At 48.3% G+C, this 24,773-nt stretch overlaps 1 protein-coding gene across 1 annotated transcript in view; it reads right to left on the bottom strand.

Moving 5' to 3' along the window:
• Positions 1–24,773, bottom strand: part of LOC146861707 (uncharacterized) — a 383,712-nt gene that overhangs the window by 232,889 nt on the left and 126,050 nt on the right. The window contains exon 5 of the mRNA XM_085646055.1: positions 18,659–18,769. Within this exon, the coding sequence (XP_085502181.1) occupies positions 18,659–18,769 (111 nt within the window). The remainder of the gene's footprint in view (positions 1–18,658; positions 18,770–24,773) is intronic.

Genomic DNA, 24,773 nt, shown 5'->3' with positions numbered 1-24,773 from the left:
AAAGAATGACAAGAGAACAGCAGGGTGTGAGAGTAGGGTAAGGGGGCAGAGTGTGACAGAGGGCAGTAGGGAGAGACAGAAGCAGACAGAGACAGATAGAGATAGAGACTAACAGAGACAGGGACAGAGAGACAGATAGGCAGAGACAGGGACAGACAGATAGAGGCAAAGAGACAGACTGAGAGGGAGAGAGAGGGAGAGAGGGAGGGAGACGGGGAGAGGGAGGGAGACAGAGGGAGGGAGACAGAGGGAGGGAGACAGAGGGAGGGAGACAGAGGGAGGGAGACAGAGGGAGGGAGACAGAGGGAGGGAGACAGAGGGAGGGAGACAGAGGGAGGGAGACAGAGGGAGGGAGACAGAGGGAGGGAGAGGGAGGGAGATGGAGACGGAGAGGGAGAGAGAGAGAGAGAGAGGGGGAGACAGAGGGGGGAGGGAGACAGAGGGGGGAGGGAGACAGAGGGAGGAGGGAGACAGAGGGGGGAGGGAGACAGAGGGGGGAGGGAGACAGAGGGGGGAGGGAGACAGAGGGGGGAGGGAGACAGAGGGGGGAGGGAGACAGAGGGGGGAGGGAGACAGAGGGGGAGGGAGACAGAGAGAGGGGGGAGGGAGACAGAGAGAGGGAGGGAGAGAGACAGAGAGGGGGGGAGGGAGAGAGACAGAGAGGGAGGGAGAGAGACAGAGAGGGAGGGAGAGAGACAGAGAGGGAGGGAGAGAGACAGAGAGGGAGGGAGAGAGACAGAGAGGGAGGGAGACGGAGGAGGGAGGGAGACGGAGGAGGAAGGGAGACGGAGGACGGAGGGAGAGGGAGGGAGACGGAGGACGGAGGGAGGGAGACGGAGGACGGAGGAAGACGGAGGACGGAGGGAGATGGAGAGAGAGGGAGAGAGGGGGAGGGAGACAGAGAGGGAGGGAGACAGAGAGGGAGGGAGACGGAGAGGGAGGGAGATGGAGAGGGAGAGAGAGAGAGGGGGAGAGAGACAGGGAGAGAGACAGGGAGGGAGGGAGACAGAGGGGGGAGGGAGACCGAGGGAGGAGGGAGACAGAGGGGGGAGGGAGACAGAGGAGGGAGGGAGACAGAGGGGGGAGGGAGACAGAGGGGGGAGGGAGACAGAGGGGGGAGGGAGACAGAGGGGGGAGGGAGACAGAGGGTGGAGGGAGACAGAGGGGGGAGGGAGACAGAGGGGGGAGGGAGACAGAGGGGGGAGGGAGACAGAGGGGGGAGGGAGACAGAGGGGGGAGGGAGACAGAGGGGGGAGGGAGACAGAGGGGGGAGGGAGTCAGAGGGGGGAGGGAGTCAGAGGGGGGAGGGAGACAGAGGGGGAGGGAGACAGAGGGGGAGGGAGACAGAGAGAGGGAGGGAGAGAGACATAGAGGGAGGGAGGGAGAGAGACAGAGAGGGAGGGAGAGAGACAGAGAGGGAGGGAGAGAGACAGAGAGGGAGGGAGAGAGACAGAGAGGGAGGAAGACGGAGGAGGGAGGGAGACGGAGGAGGAAGGGAGACGGAGGACGGAGGGAGAGGGAGGGAGACGGAGGACGGAGGGAGACGGAGGACGGAGGAAGACGGAGGACGGAGGAAGACGGAGGACGGAGGGAGACGGAGAGAGAGGGAGAGAGGGGGAGGGAGACAGAGAGGGAGGGAGACAGAGAGAGAGGGAGACGGAGAGAGACGGAGAGGGAGAGAGATGGATAGAAGGAGAGAGGGAGGGAGACGGAGGAGGGAGGGAGATGGAGGAGGGAGGGAGACGGAGGAGGGAGGGAGACGGAGGAGGGAGGGAGACGGAGGGAGAGGGAGGGAGACGGAGGGAGAAGGAGGGAGAAGGAGGGAGAAGGAGGACAGAGGGAGACGGAGGAGGGAGGGAGTCGGAGGAGGGAGGGAGAGAGAGAGATATGTGTATGCCGGGTCCGGTGGCTCAGTGGACAAAGGCGTCCACTGCAGGGACCTGTGTTCCACCTCATGGTCACAGTTTCTTTTTGTTGCTCTAGCCCCGCCCCCTCCCCCAATGACACCGCCCCCAAGGTGCGGCCCTCGGCCACAAACAACATTGTAAATTTGGACCCCAAGAGAAACTTTGTGAGTACCCCTGATCTAAAGGAATATTTCCTAAACTTGCCATTTAAGCCCCTATCTTTCGTGTAGAGTGGGCTTTAGGAGGAACAGATATTGTACGTTTTGCTTTGTGGTAACAAATCTGTATGCATTTGACAATCCACCTAGCTATCCCAGATTTTGATATGGGGTTGCCTTTGTGTGGTGGTGAGAAAGACACAAATAGTTGTTTAGTCTTACAAAAGGGTTTTGTTCTCTCTATGTAGTATAGTAGTGCTCTTTTGACATCTAAGGTGTGAAGAGCTCTTGCTGCCACTTTGTTGCTGCGAGAAGAACACAGGCAGCTCTACAGATTGATTGAGGTGGAAGGGAGAAATGACTTTAGGGAGGAATTGAGGATTAGTTTGGAGAACAACTTTATTAAGATGCATCTGGAGAAAGGGTTCTTGAATGGTTAGTGCTTGTAGTTCACTAACTTCCTTGTCGAGAAGTAATGGCTACGAGTAAAGCAGTTTTCCATGTTAAGAATTGTAGCTCACATTTATGTAGAAGTTCAAATGGAGGCCCCATTAGTCTTGTGAGAACGATGTTTAAATTCCACACAGGGGAAGGTAGTACTCTGGGGGGAATTATTCTCTTGAGTCCCTCCAGAAAGGCCTTTATGACAGGTACTCTGAAAAGTGAGAGATGCTGTCTATTTTGTAGATATGCTGCTATGGTAGCAAGATGCAATCTGATAGAGTTATAGGCTAGGTTGCATGTTTGTAGGTGTAGTAAGTAGCCTAGGATGTGTTGGATAGACACATCTAGGGGGTTAGTGTCGTTGTTATGGCAGTATACTACGAATCTCTTCCACTTGGCTGCATAGCATGCTCTAGTGGTAGGCCGTCTAGCTTCTTTGACGACGTTCATACAGTCAGGAGGAAGGTTAAGGTAACCAAATTCTAGGATTTCAGGAGCCAGATCGCTAGGTTGAGCTGAGCTGGGTCTGGGTGTTGGATCTCTCCATGGTTCTGGGTTAAGAGGCGTGGAGAGGGTGTAGATTTTGGTGCGGAACTACTGAGAGTTCCAGCAGTGTGGTGAACCATGGCTCTCTGGCCCAAGTTGGAGCAACTAGGATGAGCGTTAATGAGTGTTGCTGTAGTTTGCGCACCACTAGCGGAATGAGTGGGAGAGGCGGAAAAGCGTACGCAAATCTGCCTGACCAGTTCATCCATATCGCATTGTCTTTGGACAATGGGTGAGGATACCTGGCGGCGAAGTTTGGGCATTTGGCATTTTCTTGGGTGGCGAAGAGGTCTATCTGTGGTTGCCCCCAAATCTGAAAAAACTGTTGAAGAACTTTTGGATGAAGTTCCCACTCATGAATTTGTTCTGTTTGACGGCTCAAGAGATCGGCTATTGTGTTTTGGACTCCTGGGACATGTTGGGCTAGGAGAAAAATGTTCTGAGGTATAGCCCACCTCCATATGCTCTGTGCAAGCGGAGAGAGCTGTAGAAAGTGTGTCCCGCCTTGTTTTTGGATATAATACATGGCTGTCATGTTGTCGGTACGGACTAAGACAGTCTTCCCTGATATTTGTTTTTGAAATACTTTTAAAGCTAGGAATATGGCTAGTAACTCCAGGTGGTTGATGGAGTAACTTTTGTTGAGGTGTCCACCTGCCCTGCACGGTGTAATGTAGTAGGTGAGCTCCCCAGCCGGAGAGCGATGCGTCCGCTGTCATGACTATTTGAGAAACTGGCTCGAGGAACGGTCACCCTTTGGAAAGGTTCTTGGTGTTCCACCACTGCAGAGAGCGATGGGTACGACCGTCTACCAACACCAGATCTGTTAGCTGACCTTGAGCCTGGTTCCGTTGGTGTGCTAAGCACTCTTGGAGAGAACGCATCTGGAGTCTTGCATGAGGCACTATGAATATGCAAGAGGCCATCATCCTTATGAGTTGCATGAACACTCGAGCTGGAAGAGTGTGTTGCGGTTGGAATCTGGTGAGAAGAGCTTGGATGCTCGCTATATGGGCGGGACTGGGGTAGGCGAGCGCTTTTGAGGTGTATATTGTGGCACCGAGGTACTGTTGCGTGTGGGACCGTTGCAGCTGGGACTTGGCGTGATTTATTGTGAACCTCAGGTCGTAAAGTTGTTGAATAGTGGCGTGAGTGTGTTGTACACACTGATTGTAGGAATTGGCTTTTATAAGCCAGTCGTCTAGATAAGGGAAGACATGTATGTGTTGTCTCCTTAGGTGTGCTGCCACTACTGCTAGGCACTTGGTAAACACTCTTGGTGCTGAATTGGTAGTGCTGACCGTCCACTACGAATCTGAGATATTTCCTGTGAGCGCTGTGAATGGGAATGTGGAAATAGGCCGCCTTGAGGTCTAGAGTAGCAAGGAAGTCGCCCTGGGAAAGCAGAGGGAGGACCTGCTGAAGTGTGACCATGTGGAAGTGGTCTGAATGTATGTATAGGTTTAGGGGTCTGAGGTCTAAAATAGGCCTTAGAGATCCGTCCTTTTTTGGTATGAGAAAATATAGGGAGTAGACTCCCTTGTTTTGTTGGTGCACGGGAACTGGTTCTATTGCACTTTTTTGTAGGAGGGAGATTACCTCCTGCTTTCAGTAACAAAAGTTCTTGTGACATTGGACGGTGTTTGGGTGGTATGTTTGGGGCGGGTAGATGTCAGTTCGAGACAGTAGCCAGATTGAATGATTTCGTGGATCCACCTGTCTGAAGTGATGTTTATCCAGGCAGGGAGAAATTGGTGGAGTCTTTCCCCGACTGGAGTGGAATAGTCGGCGGAAGTGGAGGGAAGTCATGGGGTAGGTGTGGAGGCAGCGCTGGAGTTGTTGTTTTTGCCTCTGCCTTTGCGGTTATTCCCCCTGTAACCACCCCTTTGGTAACCTCTAGTAAAGGTGGATTGTGCGGGAGCTTTGTAAGAGGTGGAGGGGCTATCAGAGGAGTAGCATCGATGGGTGCTTCTAAAGGATGAGCGACGAAAGGACCGCCTGGGAGCTTGCGATTGCAAGGCTCCCACAGATTTGGCGGTGTCTGTATCCTCCTTCGTTTTCTCGAGGGATACATCTACATTGGGGCCAAATAGGTGTTGCTCATCAAAAGGCTGATTGAGTATAGAACTCTGTACCTCGGGTTTAAAACCTGATATACGTAACCAGGCATGCCTGCGCAGAAGGACACTGGTGTTGATTGCCCTTGAAGCGGTATCTGCTGCCCCAAGGGCACAGCGAATGGAGGTGTTAGTGATGGTCTTACCCTCTTGGATTAGTTCACTGGACTGGTTTTTATATTTGTCAGGGAGGTGCTGCATTATGGAGTCAAGCTCGTCATAATGTGCCCTGTCATACCTGGCTAGGAGCGCTTAGGTGTTAGCAATGCGTCAAATATTTGCTGCCTGTGACGTTGTGCGTTTGCCAGAGGCGTCTAGGAGTTCTGATTCCTTGTCTGGTGGTGGTGCGTCACCTGACGTTTGGGAATTTGCTCTCTTCCTGGCATTAGAGACTACTAGGGAGTCTAGTGGTGCGGGCCCTTAATTATACTGGGGCAGCTTTATATTTCTTCTCTATTCTTGGGTTGATGGCCCGAGCTCTGACGGGGTCTTTAAAGATCTCTGGTGCATGCTTAATGACCCCTTTAAGCATGGGCAGTGTTGAAGTGGACCTTTGTGTGTTATCAAAGGTATCCATAAGAAAATCCTCCACTACTGGGTCTGTATGCAGGGCCACCCCGTGGTATTGGGCAGCTCTTTGAAGGAGCTGGTTGAATCCGATATTATCCTCTGGGGGGGGGGGGGGGGGGGGGGAGGCCTGGAGGGATAAATATAGTCTTGTGGGGTGTAAGGGACATCTGGGACACTGTAATCATCCCAGGGGTTAGGGGAGCCAGTAGGAGAGAAGGATCCCCAAGGGGTTGATCGTCTGCACCTCCCCCTGCATCATCTGAGGTGTTGTGATCATCATCATCATCAATTGGAATAGGTGATGGTATGGGAGAGTGGTGTGGTGGGGGAAGAGGAGGAGGAGGAGGAAGAGGAGAAGGAATCCTTAATGGAGAGGTAGCAGAGTCTCTTTTCTTTGGTGGCGGTGCAGGCGCAGGCATTTCTAGTGGTCTTTTCTTGATGCTGAGCACTAAATGACCAGTCTTAGGATCCTTCATTAAAGTCTTTTGGGTAGGATCTGGATGAAACAGTTCATCTGTGGGAGACAGATCCTTCGGAGCCGAGGGCTTCGGTACCGTAAGTCTTTTGGGCGTCGACTCAGTAGCAGTTCTAGGCTTGGAACTGTGTAGTTTTGAAGTGTCTTTATCAGTTGGAACCGGTTGCTGTTTTTTCGGTTCCGAGGTCTTTGGCTTGGAAGTATCGGGGCCTTTCGGCGTGTGTTTTTTTGTCAGCTCCGAGGGTGTTGTCGGTGCCGAGGTACTGGTGCTAGCCTTCGACGCAGAGTGCTTCGATGTGGGAGCAGCGGTCGGCGTGTATGAGGTCGATGACGCCTTCCTCTTCGGTGCCGGATGTTGCTTTAAGGTACCGAGGGTAGGCTAACTCGAGCCTGAGTTGCTTAACGGCTTACTTGGCTTCTTTACCGGGCCCGAAGGCGGGGCATGGGAATCAGTGTCTCGGCGTGCACCTGGGCCCGAAGGTGGAGGTGGTACCGAAGCCTTTTTTGACGGTGTCGAGGGGAGGGGTGAGTCGGGGTCGACGTCTGTACTCACTGCCCTTTGAGCTGGAGTGATGTCTTCGACGTCGGAATCATCTGCTTCGGAGGCGCTGATGATGGCATCCTCGACTCGACCCTGCTCCGGAACATCGACGCCCTCTTGAAAGATGTCGTCGGGGATGAAGATGACGAGCGCGCCATTGTTCTTCGAGCTCGTCGGTCCCGGATGGTCTTTTTGGAGCGGAAGGAGGCACAAGCTGGACAGTCTCTAGCCTCGTGCTCCGGTGAGAGGCAGAGGTTGCACACCTCATGTAGGTCAGTGTGGGGAAACTTTGACCCACATCGAGGACACTTTTTAAATGGCGTCCTTTCAATGAGCCGGACATGAGGCCCGGGTAGGCCCTAAGGCCTTTGTCGACGACCGGATTCGAAGATTTCGAAGTTGAAGGGTCACGTGTGGCTGGAAACGCAATCTAAAACAATACTGTCGAGATGGGAAGGATTGCGCGTCGAAAGAGAAAACCGTTAACGGTTCCGAACTGGAACGCGAGAACACATCTGAGCCCGATGGCGGGAAAAAACAATCTGAGGATGGAGCCGATGCCCATGCGCACTATGATACAACGGAAGAGTCACATACCTCGTGACTTCCAAAGACTTTCCAAGACAAAAACAAATGCAAACATCCGGGCCCAACACCAGATGGCGATCTATGCGCAATGTGTAATCTGCAGCTCATATGCCAAGAACATAAGCAAACAATAAATTTGCGAGAGTCCTGCCCTTCCCGCCCCTCCGGAATCTGCAATACTCTCAGGTTTGATCTTCGTGCGCAGTTCTCTAAGTCCGCTAGTTTCTACTGAGTGTCATCTTTCAAGCGGCGAAAAGATTCAGTCAAAGCTTTCTGAGCCAAAAGCTCGTCTTCCAAATTTGAAATACGTGCTTCTGCTTCACTGAATCGAGCTGAAAACTCCGAGCAAGTCTTAGCCACTCTGTGCACTGAGTTCTGTAATTTCCGACAGAGGTTCTGTACCTTCTGACTTTCAACTCTGGTTTCTTCCCGATGGGACATTATCGATTGATAGATCAGCGTCAGAGAAATATCTTCAACTGGTTGGCCTATATCTGCTTGTAGACCGAGCTGGTCTGTCCCAAGCTCAGTACTAATACTTTTATTCTCCAACCTTTTACGTACTGTGAGGGGACTACCTTCTTAAAACTCGCCAGAATCCCCCAGATATGCGCTGCTATTATCACTGCCACTGACGCCATTCACCTGTGCGGAAAGCATCCCCACTAAGCCCTCACACGAAGAGGTAGACTGAACTGATAATGAAAAATAATCCCCAGATTCGGCATCTTGGGTTAAAGCTTGTGTACCTCCATGAGTGTCGCCATTTTCATAAGCACGATTCAATGCGCCCAGCTCCCCTGCATTTAAATCAGACTTAGTAGGAGTATCAATAATCTCGTCCACATTCCTTTCCACCACAAAGGCCCGGCCCCCCGTTGAGATGCTGGGTATAGTTATAGTTGCTATTAGTGGGGTAGCCCCCCCACCTCATGTTGTGGACCCTCACATATCTGTCTGTCCGATGCCCCCGGGGGTTTAAAATAATTGGTGAGGGGAGAACTACAAGCTCAGACATAAGAGCTCCATTTTCCTCCAGGGTTGAATCAACATTAACTGCTGAGTTCTCCCCCCCATCCACCTCTCTCCTTCCATCTGCCCCCTCCGCCAGCATGGGGTCCACCTTTTTACACTTTTTCTATAGCTTCTTTCCACCTGAGAATAGTACCGGAATAGTTTTTTTTGATAGGTCATCCACTTTGACCTTGTTAACATTCAGGTCTGATTTTACACTTTTCGCGGGGTTACCTGGGGTCTTTTCTCCAACTACCGCATCCTCCTGCTGCCGCTATCTCCCACGCGCACCCTTAGGAGGCATTGTCCGGCAAAGGCTTGTATCCCTCAAGCCTCTCAGACCTCCGTATCAGCACCAGCCCGCAGTCCAATGCCGGAATCCAATCCACGAGACCACCCAGCAGCCCCGAGAAAGACCGCCAAACTTTGCCGCCGCCGACACTATCACCATCACCCCGCGTCGATTACAGGGGAGCGTACAACAAGCACCTTAACAGCTCTCACGCCGTTTTCGAACAGCTTCTTCCGCGTACTTTTCCCGCGTCCTTGTACTCCTGTTTTGCTCCGATCATCTTCCCCAGCGTTTCTCCTCAGTATAGCGTTACAAGCCACGGCATCGGAGAGTCCAGCTTACGCGTTCGACCACACGGACGCCATCTTGCCTCTCAGGAATCCCCAAGCGCTTCACTTTCTATGGTATTGACGTTGTGAAACCGAATCACAGAGGAGGCAACAGATACTCAGACGCACCAAGGCAACGTGGATTATGCGTCTCAGAGCGGTGGAACTGGGCCTAAACAGTGACCATGAGATGCAATACTTCTTGGGAGATTAAGATTGAGAAAATGACTATGGTAATATGGTTGTCATCACGTGTGGAATTTGTTTGTCTCTATATGTACTTACAGTATATCAACAATTTATAATGGTGTAATCTGTCAACAAACAATCCTGACCAATAGTGCACACCAACTATGGTGTTGTAATTTCTGTTTTAAATCTTACCAATGCGTTTTGTCACTGGTATACATGTCTCTTTAGGAGTCACCATTTATATATAATAAAAGGATCTAACAGGTGATATGGTCAAGCAGTACATGTCACCTCATCTGATGCAAATAATAAATATATGGATTTTTACGCTCTAAATATAGGCACTTCATTATGGTTTTATTCTCATACATATGGATTCACTTTTGCCTATATATAAAACACTCAAAACAGGTAGGGTCTGAGGGCAAATATTTAAAGACCTACAAGGATACCAAAGCCCCCTTCCTAAATACTTCAAAAACCAAGAGAGGAATCCGAGGTCTAATTCTACCAATCTTGATCAGTGATTCAAGAGAGTTGGCTAATAGCAAATTTTATGCCAATAGAAAAAGGTAAACATGTGATAGGACAATACAACAGATGAAAGGTGCAGAAGGTGAAGCAAAAAAGCTTGATCTAAGGATAATCAGCATCCCATCATTACACTCTTATAGTGCCCAGTGTCATCATCTGGGTTACCAAACAACTCTTCACAGGGTCCTCTTAATGTATCGAGGTTAGATGAATGAGTTGTATCCTCTTCTCAAGAAACATCCAAAAGAGGAGGAAAAAGCAAGAGTATATGAAAGAGTGTAAAGAAAACAAATGAATGTTTTTGTATTTATCAGTGCTCATAAAACAGAATACACAATTGATATGTACTAGATATACGTAAGTACTAGACTGTGCCTCATCAATCGTGTTTCTATCTAAAAAAGTGGAAAAAAGGAAAAAGGAGGCAGGTAACCAACGTTTACTGCCCACCGTGTGGTCGACATGTTTCAGCCATCCGGAGAAACTCTCCTTGGCTTTCTTCAGGACCTCATAAACAAAAGTCCCTAATATTTGGACTTTGAGAAAAAGCAACTGGGTTACTACCATACCCTTCACTATGTCTTCAATTCCTCTATGTGATTTGCTGATGTTCGTTGACATCTACAAGGCAAGAGAAACAACAGTGTAATAAATTAAATGAACAAAAAAACAAAAAAACACATGAGACATTTTTCTTCTGGGCGTCTGTAACCTCATTCTGCTGAAGTGTGTTTAAAAAATAGAAGAATCATGCTTACCAAACAATATCTGAGGAAAAAGCCCCACCTCACTCGGCACCAGCTTGAGTCAAGGAAGAGGCCCCGCTCTGCAAATAAACGTGAGCCAATAAATCTGTCTCTACCACTAGAGAACAGTACATACGTCAAAACGATATGTTTTAACAAAAGAGGGAATATTCGTCAATGCTGGACGATGTCTCGCACTCTTAATAGTGACCAGGACATGTCAGCCGATTATTTGAGAAAAAAACATTTAATAGTAAAGCTGAATTCGGCAAAAGGACGAAATGCAAAACTCCAATTTTAAAGAGACAAGGTAGTCCAACAAACTACCCGATCAAAGAAGACCCATATCGTCTTTTAAAGACGTGAAAAATGAAATACTCTTATTTTTAGGAATCGAAATGCATCGTTTTTGAACGGAAAAAACTTCGCACGAAAAAAGAGATGCGAGGCTGTGCGAATGGAACTGGATCTACATGCAAGGGTAAAGGTAAATCTCCTGAATAATTACCTGTCCGTCGGTACCTCCGGCTGGGACTCGTACTGGGATGGAGGTACCCGACGTGACAGGATCAGCTGTTTTTATCTAGGAGACGGGAAAGAGGACGCACCTGTCTACGATCAGTGAACGCCCATCTGACGTAATCTGGCGCGCTGATTGTGACGTCTCTAGAACTACAAGAGAAGTCTCACGAACTGGTCTATGTAGTTTTTTGGCTAAGGTTGGATTGTTTTTGTAAAAAAACTTTATTGTAGAGTCTGGGACAGACGCATTTGTCTACAAACAGTACCGCTCATCTGACGAATTTATAGCGCGCTGAGTGTGACGTCTCTAAGAACTAGCAGAGGAAATTCACGAGCTGGTCTATGTAGTCCTCGACTAAGGCTGTGTTGTTTCATTAATAAAAACTTTATTTAGACGCTAGATAACAGTGTATGACGTCTCTAGGACTACAGGAGGAATCTCACAAGCTAGTTAATCTAGTACTATCTTTGGACTGCGTTGTTTTGGAAAGCTTTATTTAGACATGTTTTATGGTGCTAAATAAAAAGGCGGACAGGAGAAATAATGCAGGTGTAGTAAACAATAGAAACACTTGTGCTGTGTAGGGAAAATTAATTTTGTGCCCAGCAAGCGGAAAAAATAGGCTGAATCGAAAAAATAGAAAGTACTATAATCCCCAATGTTAAAGGAAGACCCAGTGACGGTAACATCAAATTGCAAGTGTATCCTGGGCCAGAAGCTAACATGGATTCTGATCACCTATAGTATACACTATTTCTTTAGCGACATCCATGGTATCGCGTCGTTCAGGCCCTGGGTATCGCTGGACAATTTAAAAATCCAACGTTGTTCACGTAAGAACAAAAAATTTGATATGTCACTCACATGTGGTGGGATGTACGGTTTTTCAAGCACAGTCCAGCTGAAATCACCTGCATCATGGTTTTTTTCAACGAAGTGTTTTGTAAGTTTCGTGATGGTTTTTTTACATCTGAATGTACTCTTGTGTTCCTGCATCCGTAGTTTTACCTTTCTAGTAGTCATGCCCACGTATTTAAGCGGGCATGGACATGTGATGAGGTACACAAGGTTATCACTGTTGCAATTTGTGAAACTTTTCTGTATCCAAGGTCTAGGGGTACCAATATTCACCGTTTTAGATGCATGGGTTTGTGGGCAGACGGCACAATTGCCGCATGGGTAGTGTCCCTGGACTGGAGGTAAACCCCATAGAGTGGTATCTGTAGCCTGTTTTTGTTCACGGGGGCGAGTATGGACTAGTACATCCTTCAAATTGGTACTTCTTTTCAGAGAAAACAAGGGGAGTGGTATCTTATCACAATCACTGTTAAGTATTCGCCAATGTTTGCGAACACTTTTCTGGATCACGTTGGTTAGAGTGCAGAAGGTGGTAACACACGTGAGCCGGTTCAATGGAGGCTTAACCACTGGGGGATCCAGAAGAGCATCCCTGTTGTTGTTGGATGCCCTTTTGTATGCTGTTTTGATCAGTTTCTTTGGATATTCTTTCTCAAGAAGTTGTTGTTTCAAAGATGCAGAGTGGATTTCGAAATTCTCACGGGTAGAGCAGTTCCTCCTGATCCGGAGAAATTGCCCATAAGGCAAATTGGCACGAAGCGATTTCGGGTGTTGGCTGTCAAAACGAAGTAACGAGTTTCGTGCCATAGGTTTACGAAATAGTTCACTTTGTAAACCAATCGGGGTAACAAAGATAGATAAGTCTAAGAAGGTTATCCTGTCTTTGCCCACTTCTACGGTGAATCTCAAGAAGTCATTTCTCGTGTTCAGCCACTCTTTGAATGCCATGATAGATTCCAAATTGCCACGCCACACTGTTAAAATATCATCTATATACCGCTTCCAGAAGCGGATAGATGTAAAGAATGGATTGGAAGTGGTCAGAATGTGCTGTTGCTCAAAAGTATGGACGTAGAGATTAGCCAAACTTGGCGCAAAAATACTCCCCATACTGGTCCCGGAGGTCTGTAGGTAGATGGTATCCTCATGTTTGAAAAAATTGTCCTTCATAGCCAATTGGGCCAGGGACATTATGAATGGGACTGGTGTTATGGAGTCTAAGGTAGCATTAGCCAAGATGTCGTTGATGGTGTCCAAGGTTTCATCTTGCGGTATTGACGTGTAAAGAGATTCAACGTCAAAGGATACTAGATAGTCCTGCTTTTGGTCAAAAACAATCTCAGGTAGTAGTCGCAATATATCTTTGGTATCTTGTAGGAATGTCGGCATGGTCTTGACTATGGGCCGCAAAAAATAATCTACGAAAGTAGATAAGGGCTCCAAAAGTGAACCAATACCTGATATTATAGGTCTTCCTGGTGGTGGTCTATGTGGCTTATGTATTTTGGGCAAACAATAAAAGTACGGCATCACTGGATGACTAGTGTGCAGGAAAGACCCTTCTTGTGAGGTGATCCAGCCTTCTGTAACGCCTTCTTCCACTAGATCGTCAATGTTTTTTTTTAATGCGTTCAGTGGGATCTTCTTTCAAAGGGCGATAGGCCCGCCTGTCTGACAGCTGGCGCATGCATTCATCTCTGTACGCTGTCGTGTCCTGAATGACTATGGCTCCGCCCTTATCGGCAGGCTTGATTGTTATTTTTTGATCTTTCATTAGTGTTTGCAGTGCACTCTGTTCACTTCTTGAAAGGTTGTGGTATTGGGATTTCTGTGTTCTACAGAGACTGGTTATCTCTTGCTGTACCGCCTTCTCAAAAGTGAGTACTTTATGAGGAACCCCGGTGATAGGGGGATTAAAGGTCGAGCGTTTCCTCAGACCTGTATTTTTGTCTTCATCCTCAATACATTCTGTATAAAACATATATAAAACACACCAATGAAAATACAACTACTGAATGAACATGAATATGACCTTAACTGTTTTAATTAATAATGTTGTATTACCAGTCATTATACTCCATGTTGGATTATTATGATTCATAATGGACTGTTGCATGCGGTTGCACGATTCCCCACGTAGGTCACATTTCATAATTGCGAACTGTACAAACACGCACTTTCGCTATACTTTGACTTCCACTAATAGGGTGAACGCAGACGGTCTTACAAAACACCGTGATAGTGACACAATACGACGGGCATTGATGCAGACTTAAATACAGTAAAGTCCACCACATGTTCATAGTTACTCTATTTCGTAACAGTGGCAATATCAGGTGAGCAGCGATGTACGTCTGGTAAATAAGCGTCTACCACAGTTCGTTGTTGGCAGAATAGTAGGGTTCTGTCCATCTATTACGTTACTGAAGGCGTTCGCTAATAAAGCACTGACGTTTTGAAACACATTGATGGAGCGTTACGCTTTAGCCTTTGGATCCCCTGTCTACATATATTCACTTCCAGGTTGCGCTACTGTCCGCATCCGGCACAGAACGCACACCCGGTGCCGATTTCGGACCTCACCGTACTCGCTGTAGGTAAGAGGAATCTCAGACATGTAATTTAATTATTTAGGACTCCTATGCTTAGCTAGGTGATATTGTAATGGAGAATCTACTTACATTGACAGATCGTGCAATTACTTTTAGCCTGACAATGCGTTTAATCTACATATCGGCACGGAACGACTACCGACTCCTAACACAAAGGTAAAGGGCATGAGGCCCTTGTTTTGTAATAATGGGTATTTATGTTGAAGCTTCTGGGGCATATAGTGACTGCTACTTATGATGGTTATTACTCCTTTAGGTTTTATACACAACCGTTGGAGTTTTTAATTGGATATAAAGGATTCTGACTTATTTGACCAGCAGGGTCGGAATTACAACCAGCGGGGTGGTGAGGGAAATCCCATTTTGATACAGTCCTAATGACCACTGGTTTCCTTGTTTATCTGGCCAGGGCTTTTACCTTATTTCCCATAAGTGTTTGATTTTAGATTACTCGACATAAAACACAAAAACCTAAACAGGTAGGACCCCCCTTTTACATAGGAACAACAGATAATTATAATTTTCACCATCCTTTGTACGTGTTTATTTATAGTTTACTCACTGTCTTACCTCGTTTTATAATTGAGTTTATTTATATGGGCTGTACGATGCATAATAAGAACACACAGCACACTTCACGCCTCACCTTTTGCAAATATTTTGCATTATTACTCATGTGCGATCACTCCAGTGATCTAACAGTCCCATAGTCACTTTGATTTGAATTTAGATATGTGTAGGGTTTCCACTTTTAAGGTGATTTGTGCTCACCTTTCCAACAATGAGGTGATATTGCTCACCATACTGTTTCCCTTATTGTTTGTATTTATGTTGATACGATATCTTTTGTATAATTTCCACCCCGGAAGAAGTCGGGGGTAATCCCCAAGCAACGAAACACGTGTTGGCTGGACGTTTTTTGTTTGAATAAAAAGACAAAGAAAAAACGTTATGATTTTTTAGCGTCTGTGCTCCAATCACATGATGAACTCTCATAGAACACTAACAGCGTGTGCATAAGATTTTTGTCACACTACCTGGTTTCTATTTATCCACAGTAGCATGCATGTGTATGTATTGAGCCTGCTACCCAACAGAGTCTTCTGCAGTTAGTCATCAATGTTACGTTAAATGAGGTGGGATTTAAGAACTTCACAGCAATGGGAATAGCTAGAGGAAGAGAGTTTGAATTGTTGTGGTGGAGTACTCCAGAATGCCAATCCGAGGAGAGAGGAAACTTTCCTTCTTGATTCTGGGAAGACAGAGCAGATTTAGCACTCTGCTTTGGAAGGCACGGGGCGGCATATTGTTCAAGCATTTAATATATCCAGCATTCCAATGTAAATTAGAATTTTCTCACACAGGGCACCAATGAAGTGATCTCTAGGCCTCATTGATATGCTCTCTTTTAACAAGAACTTTGAATATTCTAATGCCTTTATTCTGAACCCTCTCTAAGTGGCTGACTTCAGTTACTAAAAGGTCTGCATAAAGACAGTTGCAGCAGTTAAGTCTTGAATTAAAAATCATGCTAACATCCCGATTTTTTGAGGCAGGAACAGCAGTGGAATGATAGGTCTTAATTTAGCCAATTGCTGTAAACTGGTTTTTTTTTTTAAATCAAGCATATTTGAGTGCCAAACTGAAACCCTATGTTTTTCACTTTTGATATATCAGTCGGAGATTGGGAAAAAAAAATACCTGGGATTGGAAGGACCTAACGAGGCCAGCTCTGCTTTTAGCCCCCAAAAACATGATCTCTATTTTGCTGCTAAATTGCAACAAGTTTTTCCTAATCCAGGTTTCAACTTTAATCACGCTATTCTGCAAGTCACTAACCAAAATTCATATAACAAAACATTTTTCCAACATTTACTTCTAAATATCAGAGGCCAAGAAGCCACGCCTAAATACTCAATGAAGGTTGTAGTCACTCTTCTCCTGAAGAAACCGGATCCAGAGGCCCTTACCAACTAACAGACAACGCTGAATGCACCCTACCCAAGCAAATTCAAAGACAGGGAAGTCACAACACAATTGCAGTAACATGTACACCAAAACTGCCAACAATCAAGAGCCATGTGCTTGAGATGGAGAAAAACATTTGGAAGCGACATCAGGAAGGACCCTTGAACCCACCTAGAATGAGAAAAACCTACAGGTCTCGCCATTAGGGCCTAAAGGCATTGCCAATGCTGGCTGCAGATGCAGTGCAGCATGCTTCATAACATCAGTGAAATAAAAATATAAATAAATAAGGTCCGATGAGAGGTTTGTTATTGCTTGTATGCATATGCGCACCTGCATAATGATGGGAATGCCATTTTCATTTAAATCTTTTATATACCGTTCCAAGAGGGTGGATGCCTCTTGAATGGGTAGTTAAAATAAAAGCATTTTAGTAAGAAAGCGCAAAATAAAAGACAGCAGGATGGGGGCAACAGATAAGATGGAGGTGGGAGGAGGGAGAAAGCAGCACACAAGATGAAGTAAACCGGAACACAGCTGCAGGCAAGGAGCATATGATGGAGGGAACAACCAGGAGCCTATGGGGAGATTTTTGTATAAAGAAATATGAAAAATTTCTGAATCAGTTTTACCAGTATTGGAGTTTGAGAAACCCTTATTACTGGATTTATCGCTCTATATTGGTGCTATCTTGAATCTTGGTCCTCATGATGCGGCTTACTAAAAAAATTTAATAGGGTCGAAACCTTGCCGAAATATACTAGAGGACTGCGTTTAGTTATGATGTGGTATATCATACTCTGATTCAGAGTTGTGTTGTCGTAATTTTATTCATTTCAGTCCCTAGTTCTGTACACATGCCTTGTATATAGCACTTGTGCACCTTAGTTCACTCATGCACTTTCACTGTGCTGTTTTCGTTAAAGCACCTTTTTGCAATGTCGTTTTTTCTGATTGCTCATATATACTCATATACTTTGAGATATGTCTATTATGAATAAACTGGATTTGATTCCTTATAAAAAAAAAAAATCAATCAACTGTAGGCTCTTTAGGTTTTACAGAGGAAGTTGAGGCCTAAACTTCACCGAGGGCATCAGTGTTTTGTCTTATAGATTCGCCCCAGTTTCCAGGGTTATATAGCGCTGCCCCTTTTATTTTGTACAGAATGATGTGGGCACCATCTTCCCTTCCAAGATTATGCATGCCACATAGATCGGTAAATAAAACAATTGTTTTAGAACAACAGCGCAAAATACAAATATAAAAGGACAGGTGGACAACAGAGGATATGGCGGGAAAAAATGCTACACTAAGGGGGAGAACATCGTGGGGATGGGGAAAGAAACACCAGACATAGAGAACAACACAATGAGTGGGGAGGGGAGGGGGGGAGGGGGAGAGAGAGAGAGAGAGAGAGAGAGAGAGAGAGAGAGAGAGAGAGAGAGAGAGAGAGAGAGAGAGGAAAAACAAAACACGCACAAGGAAGAGGGCATGTATTTGCAGGGGGAGAGTTGAAGACGTGCACTTTCAAAGATCGCTTAAACTGGAAAGAAAATAGTAGTTCCCTAAAAGTGGCAGAATACAAGTCAGCCAAACAAAGTAATTGTAAAGAGGCTATGCTCCTGGGGAGGGACAAATAAAAGAAGACTCTTAATAAGAGTGTAAAAGAAAAAACAAAGCCAATCAATTATAAGAAATGGGTGATCTGTAAGTCCACAATAGGTATTTTGCAACCAGACAGCTTGTGCTGTCTGGTAGGTGACACCTTCAAAGATTGTCAGGAATCAAATATTTCGATCAATCCTCAGAGTACGCCACGGTATACCACAACACCAACTGTAAAAGATTAAGAGAATGGGCTAGATGCAAGGCAAACATCGAAGTAGATTCAGCCATCCCTTTGCAATCTGAGCCACCTAATGAGAACTGGATCTGATTAATCCACCAATAGCAAACCACCGTCATAGATTAACTAAACAACCTTTACACCACGATGCGGAACAGTTTCCTGCGTCTCAATCATACCACTACAGGAGTTCTGATATTGGGCCGAAAGGCAACATCTATGCATAATATAGAACAAGGAAATAAACAGAACTGCAGGGGGGACTAATGGGGGGTGGGGGGAGTGGATCAAGATGCAATCACCCTTTATGCGACAAAAAACCCTACTCTAGAACGCAGTTAAATAAATACTAATAGTATAACTACTACTAACTGAGAATAACTTTTTTTACTCACCAGCGGTACACGTGATTCTTTTTTTTCTCTCAGGGTCGAGATGGTCTATGGAATACGACTCTGCTTCTGTTTTGATACTGAATGAAACAAGGGGTTCCATATCTTCATGTCCTATTATAAAAGATGTACTATTAATATCTGATTGATAGACTCATTGGTGATTTATCCATTCCATATTTTTTTTTTAAAGCTAATGAAGACAAAATAAGAGAGACTGAGTAACAAAAATATTAGTCTTTTAACGTGACTGCAAGGAAAGAGAGTCCATTAGGAGAAAAGTGCCAAAGTTGAAGATATGAGAGAATGAGAAAGAACAATACGGGTTTTGGACTGCAGCAGGAAAAGAGATGCAAAAGAGAGATAAGTAAACAAAAAAATTGCAAACATAATTCAGATAGCTTATTAACTGTTATGAGTAAATATTCCTAAAAGATCATTACTGACAAACATTAATTTACCTCTTCTGTACAAAACAGCAAGCAGCATGGTTTAATCCTATATCCATTTAACTTCAATGTTGTCCTTTGTAGGTCTGGCTAGACTTGGCAAGACCTTATGTCACCACACAACACACAAAAAAAATCAATGGACAATATACACTGCGTACAGAAAGGGGCTTTGCATCGCCCTCAATCATCGATAGGCTTGTTTAGGTAAGCCTCCTTCGGGCACTGGCTTGCTGGATAGTCCATCACATTTGGGTTCAGAACACAATAAGACGTGCTGAGGTGCTGCTTGGGTGTGGGAGCCCTCGTACCATTGCCACATCTGTTGCCGCACGAGGAAGACTTCAACTCCCAGTTTACTACGAGTCAGGATTCAATCGCCCTTAATGTATTGTAATTGCATTTATATAGCGCTTACTACCCCATACGAGGTGTCAAAGTGCTTTTTCGGCGAGTAGCACGCTACTCTGGAACCCAAAAAGGATTGGAGTTGAATTAGTATAGTGAAATATGAAAGTAATTTGAGTGGTGGATAGGTTAGTCAGTTATTTGGATTGAGAAGGATAGTGGAGGGATAGAAGTGGGATTTATATAGAGCTTCTACCCCTAATGAGGTGTTGAAGCACTTTTTTCGGCGAGTAGCAAGCTACTCGGAACCCATAAAGGATTAGTGGTGAATTAGTATAGTGACATATGAAATTTGATAAGTGGACATGTTAGTCTGTTATTTTGATTGAAAAGGATAGTGAAGGGATAGAAGAGTGAAGGATTTAGATTTTTTTTTTTCTTTTGAACGTCATAGCAGTAGTGGGAGGCTTGGGATGAGTAACAAGCATTGGCATAGCCAATAGGTCTCGCCTTTGGGACCTTATAAGTGTTTAGCGATGCAACAGTTGCATAACTAAATACTTATAAGGTTTCAAAAGCTAGACCTATTGGCTATGCCAAGCGGCCGTGGGGCCGCTAAAGTGAACGCGATCAAACATCAAAGCGGCCGCGAAAGTGAAACTAATGTTTCTTACAGATATATCGTTACTGAAGGTAAGTAACTTGTTCATCTGAAAGAAACACGTTAGTTAGATTCCTCACCTTAGAATAGATACCCCAGCAATACCAACCCCGGTGGTGGGTCTGCAAACCAAGATCACACCAGAAAGTCCTGGATAACAAAACGGCCAAAGAAGCCGTCTCTCCGGACTTGGCTGTCCAGGCAATAATGTTTAGCAAACGTGTGCAGCGAGGCCCACGTTGCTGCCTGACAGATGTCCTGCAAGGGGACTCCCCGGCCCAGGGCAGTAGTCGCCGCTGTGGCCAGAGTGGAATGGGCCCTCAGCCCTACAGGAGGTTCCTTTTTAGCCAAGGAGTAACAAGCTTTGATACAAAAAACGACCCACCGAGAGATGGTCTGCTTGTGCACCGCCCGTCCCTTCTTAGCGCCCACGTAGCCAACAAAGAGTTGGTCGTCCACCCGGAACTGCTTGGTGCGGTCCAAATAAAAGGACAGCGCCCGTTTTGGGTCCAGATGGTGGAGCCTCTCTTCCTCTTTCGAAGGATGCAGAGGCGGAAAGAAAGTGGGCAACGTAACAGACTGCCCGATGTGAAAGGCAGTTACCACCTTAGGGAGAAAGGAAGGGCGAGTCCTGAGAACAACTTTGTCCGGATGGACAGAAAGAAAAGGAGGCTTAAAAGAGAGCGCCTGGAGCTCACTCACCTTTCTAGCAGAGGTGATGGCTACCAGGAAAGCAGTCTTAAGCGTCAAGAGACGAAGGGGACAATTATGAAGTGGCTCAATGGGAGCGCACATCAGAAACGTCAAGACCAGATTCAAATCCCACTGAGGCATTACGAAAGGGACAGGAGGAAACATGTGAGTAATGCCCTTAAGGAAGCGAGAAACAACAGGGGATTTGAAAAGACAAGGCTGATCAGGAAGCCGTAAGAAAGCAGAAATAGCAGAGAGATAACCTTTTAGGGTGCCCAGAGCAGAGCCCTGCTGGGCCAAGTAAAGAAGAAAGAGGAGAACCTCAGAAAGAGGGGCGGAAAGGGGATCCACAGCCTTTGCTGTGCACCATGCCACAAATTTGTTCCATCTGCAGGCATATACCGATTTTGTGGAGGGACGCCTGGCTGCCAGAATCACATCACAGACTTCAGGAGGCAAGTCAAATGGCATCAACTGTCGCCGCTCAATCTCCACGCATGGGGGTGGAGACTGGACAGGTTCGGGTGGAGGACAGTCCGCTGCTGCTGCGACAGAAGGTCCTCCTGAAGAGGCAGTCGTATCGGGGGATCGATTGACAGACTGAGTAGCTCGTTATACCAGTACCTTCGTGCCCAATCCGGAGCCACTAAGATGACTTGGGCCCGGTCGCGCCTGATCTTCTTCAGCACTCTGGGCAGAAGTGGTATAGGCGGAAAGGCGTACGTACAACAGATCGCAACTCCACTCGCGACGAAAGGCGTCCCCGAGCGAGTGCCGTCTTGGAAACTCCAACGCGCAACACCTGCTGACATTGCGCGTTCTCTTCAGTGGCGAATAGATCTAACCAAGGCTCGCCCCACTGCCGAAAGAGGCCTTGCGCCACGTCCGAGTTTAGACGCCATTCGTGATCCATCATGCACCGGCGGCTGAGTTTGTCTGCTCTGGCGTTCAGAAAGATGTTGAACCACCAGGGTGATGCCCTGATGTTCCAGCCATGTCCAGAGGCGCAGAGCCTCCTGACAAAGGGTCCACGACCCCACCCCGCCCTTTTTGTTGCAGTACCACATGGCGGTGGTGTTATCCGTGAACACCTGCACCACACTTCCCCGGACAGAGGGAAGGAATGCCTTCAGTGCAAGTCGGATCGCCCTCAGCTCTAGAAGGTTGATATGGAGCCGGGTCTCCGCCGGAGACCAGAGGCATCTGATCTCCGCCTCTCCCATGTGGCCCCCCCATCCCAGGAGGGACGCATCCGTCACCACTAAGTGCTCCGGTTGGGGTAGGGAGAGGGATCTGCCGCTGACCCAATCGCGGTCCGTGAGCCACCACTGCAACTGTCGTGCAGTGCCCTCCGAGATCAGGACGTGGTCGGACAGGTTGCCCAGATGCTGGGCCCACTGAAACTTCAGGTTCCACTGCAGAGCCTGCATTCGCCATCTGGCATGATGCACCAACAGGATGCAGGAGGCCATCAGACCCAGAAGCCGCAGCACCAACCTGACTGAAACCTGGGATAGAGGCCGAAAGATGGGAATCAGAGTCTGAATATCCCAGACCCGCTGTTCCGGAGGATAAGCCCGAAACTGCACCGAGTCCAGAACCGCTCCGATACAGAACCGCTCCGATAAAGAGGAGCTTCTGGGAGGGACTCAGATGTGACTTCGGCACATTGATGGAGAACCCCAGCAGGAGGTCGGCCGTAGTCTGGAGGTGGGACACAACTGCCTGGGGCGAGCCCGCCTTCAACAACCAGTCGTCGAGATAGGGGAAGACTGGAACCCCCAATCTGCGCAGAATAGCTGCGACCACCGCCATCACTTTCGTGAACACCCGAGGGGCACTGGTGAGGCCGAAGGGGAGCACGGTAAACTGAAAAGGCTCCTGGCCCACCGTGAACCGCAGATAACACCGGTCGGCCGGCAGGACGGGGATGTGGAAATAAGCATCCTGCAAGTCCAAAGCTACCATCCAGTCTCCAGAGTCTAGGGCAGCCAGAACCTGAGCTAAGGTGAGCATCTTGAACTTCTCCTTGCGGAGGAAGGCGTTGATGCTCCTGAGGTCCAAGATAGGGCGTAGGCCCCCTTTGCCCTTGGGAACCAGAAAGTAGTGGGAATAACAACCACGACCTACTTCTGGACCAGGAACGCGCTCGAAGGCCCCCTTGGCCAAGAGGGCCATAACTTCCTCCTGCAGAAGTTTCAAGTGATCCCCCGACATGCGGTGGTACTGCAGTGGCATGGCTGGTGGGGTTGCCTCGAAGGGGAGGGAGTAGCCCCTTCAGAAGATTTGCAGCACCCACCTGTCCGATGTGATGGAACGCCAGTGGAGCAGGTGATGGTGAACTGCCTCCCACTGGCGTGGAATGGGCCTGAAAGCACGGACTTGGAGGGATTTGAGGCGGATGCTGCTGGGGTAGATGTGGACTGAACGGCACGTTGACTCCCTGTACCGCCTCGGCGGAATCCACGTCCGCGACCACGTGGAGGTTGGTTCTGCGGCCTGTGGCTAGGCGGACGTGAGGGGGCACCCCTTCCGTGGCCACGAAAGGGGCGAAAAGCGGAAGTTTGCGGGTGCGGGGCCGAGAGACCCAAGGACTTGGCCGTAGCCCGGGAGTCCTTGAAGCGCACCAGCGCACTATCCGCCTTGTCAAAAAGGCGACTGCCATCGAAGGGCATGTCCATGAGGGTGCTCTGGACATCCCCTGAAAAACACATGGACCGCAGCCAGGCGTGGCGGCGGAGCGCCACTATGGTCGACATCGCCCTACCCAGTGAGTCCGTAGTGTCCAGTCCACATCTGATAGCATGCCGCGCTGCATCCCGCCCCTCGGCAAGAGCCTGGGCGAGCCGTGTCCAAGCCTCCTCTGGACACTGGGGCAGCACGTCCTCCACCGTATCCCACAGGGAGTGGGAGTAATGGTCCAAGAGACAAGCGGTGTTAACAGACCGCAGTCCCAAACTAAGGGTGGAGAACAGCTTCTTACCAAACTGCTCAAGTCTCTTGGATTCCCGATCCGGGGGAGCGGACGGGAAGGAGGTCTGGGAAGTCGAGGCCTGGATAACCAGGCTCTCAGGCGTAGGGTGCAGGGACAGAAAGCCGGGGTCGCCCGGTGCAGGGCGGTGGCGCCAGGCTACGTTCCGGTCCACAGGAGGTACTGTGGAGGGCTTGGACCAGGTGCCCTTCAGAACGTCCAGTAGTGCTTCATTAAACTGCAGCAGAGGCTCCGAGGAGCTTGCTGACGGTTGGAGCACCTCGGTGAGGAGGTTAGTCCTCACAGCCACAGCAGGCAGCTCTAGCCCAAGGGCGTCGGGCCGCCTTGCGCAGCACCACAGAAAAAGCAGCACCTTCCTCCGTAGTCACGGTCGGAGGAGAGATGAAGCCAATGTCGGGGGAGGTATCAAGACCACTGGCATCCCCCAATTCATCTGCCCAGTCCTGTGATAACTGGCCCTGCTGGGCCAGAGGGTCCTCAGACCCCTCCCAGTCGTCACCGTCATCCGATTCCTGGTAGACAGGTGGAATGATCGGAGCCGGACGGAAGATGAAATTGTCACCCATCTGCGTCGGACACGGCGGTGGTACCGGAGTCGGCGCCGGCGGAGGGGTCGTGAGGTCGACCAGCGCCGACTGGGATCCAGGCCTGGATCCCGCGGGGCCCTGCGGCGTCTGGACCGAAGTCAGCGACGGCCCCGGAGCCGCTGGCTCGCTAGGCCTCCCAGTTGAGCCCGCGGGGCCCGAATGCGCGCCAACAGGCACCGACGGCAGAGCCAGGCCCCTCATGGCCGAGAGGAAGGCACTGACCTCCGCCGGAGTCGCGTCGGTCCCAAGGACCGGCGGGTATGGGGACGGATGCGATGGCGCCGCGCGGGTGGTACCACCCGAACCCTCAGCCGAGTCGCGTGACCGGCGAGGGGAACCCGAAGAGCGATGTCGCCTCTTGGACTTCTTACTATGCTTCGACTTACCC

This window comes from Triturus cristatus, chromosome 3_1 (genome assembly GCF_964204655.1).
Source record: "Triturus cristatus chromosome 3_1, aTriCri1.1, whole genome shotgun sequence".
Taxonomy (NCBI): domain Eukaryota; kingdom Metazoa; phylum Chordata; class Amphibia; order Caudata; family Salamandridae; genus Triturus; species Triturus cristatus.
This window is presented reverse-complemented; position numbering and strand designations above follow the sequence as displayed.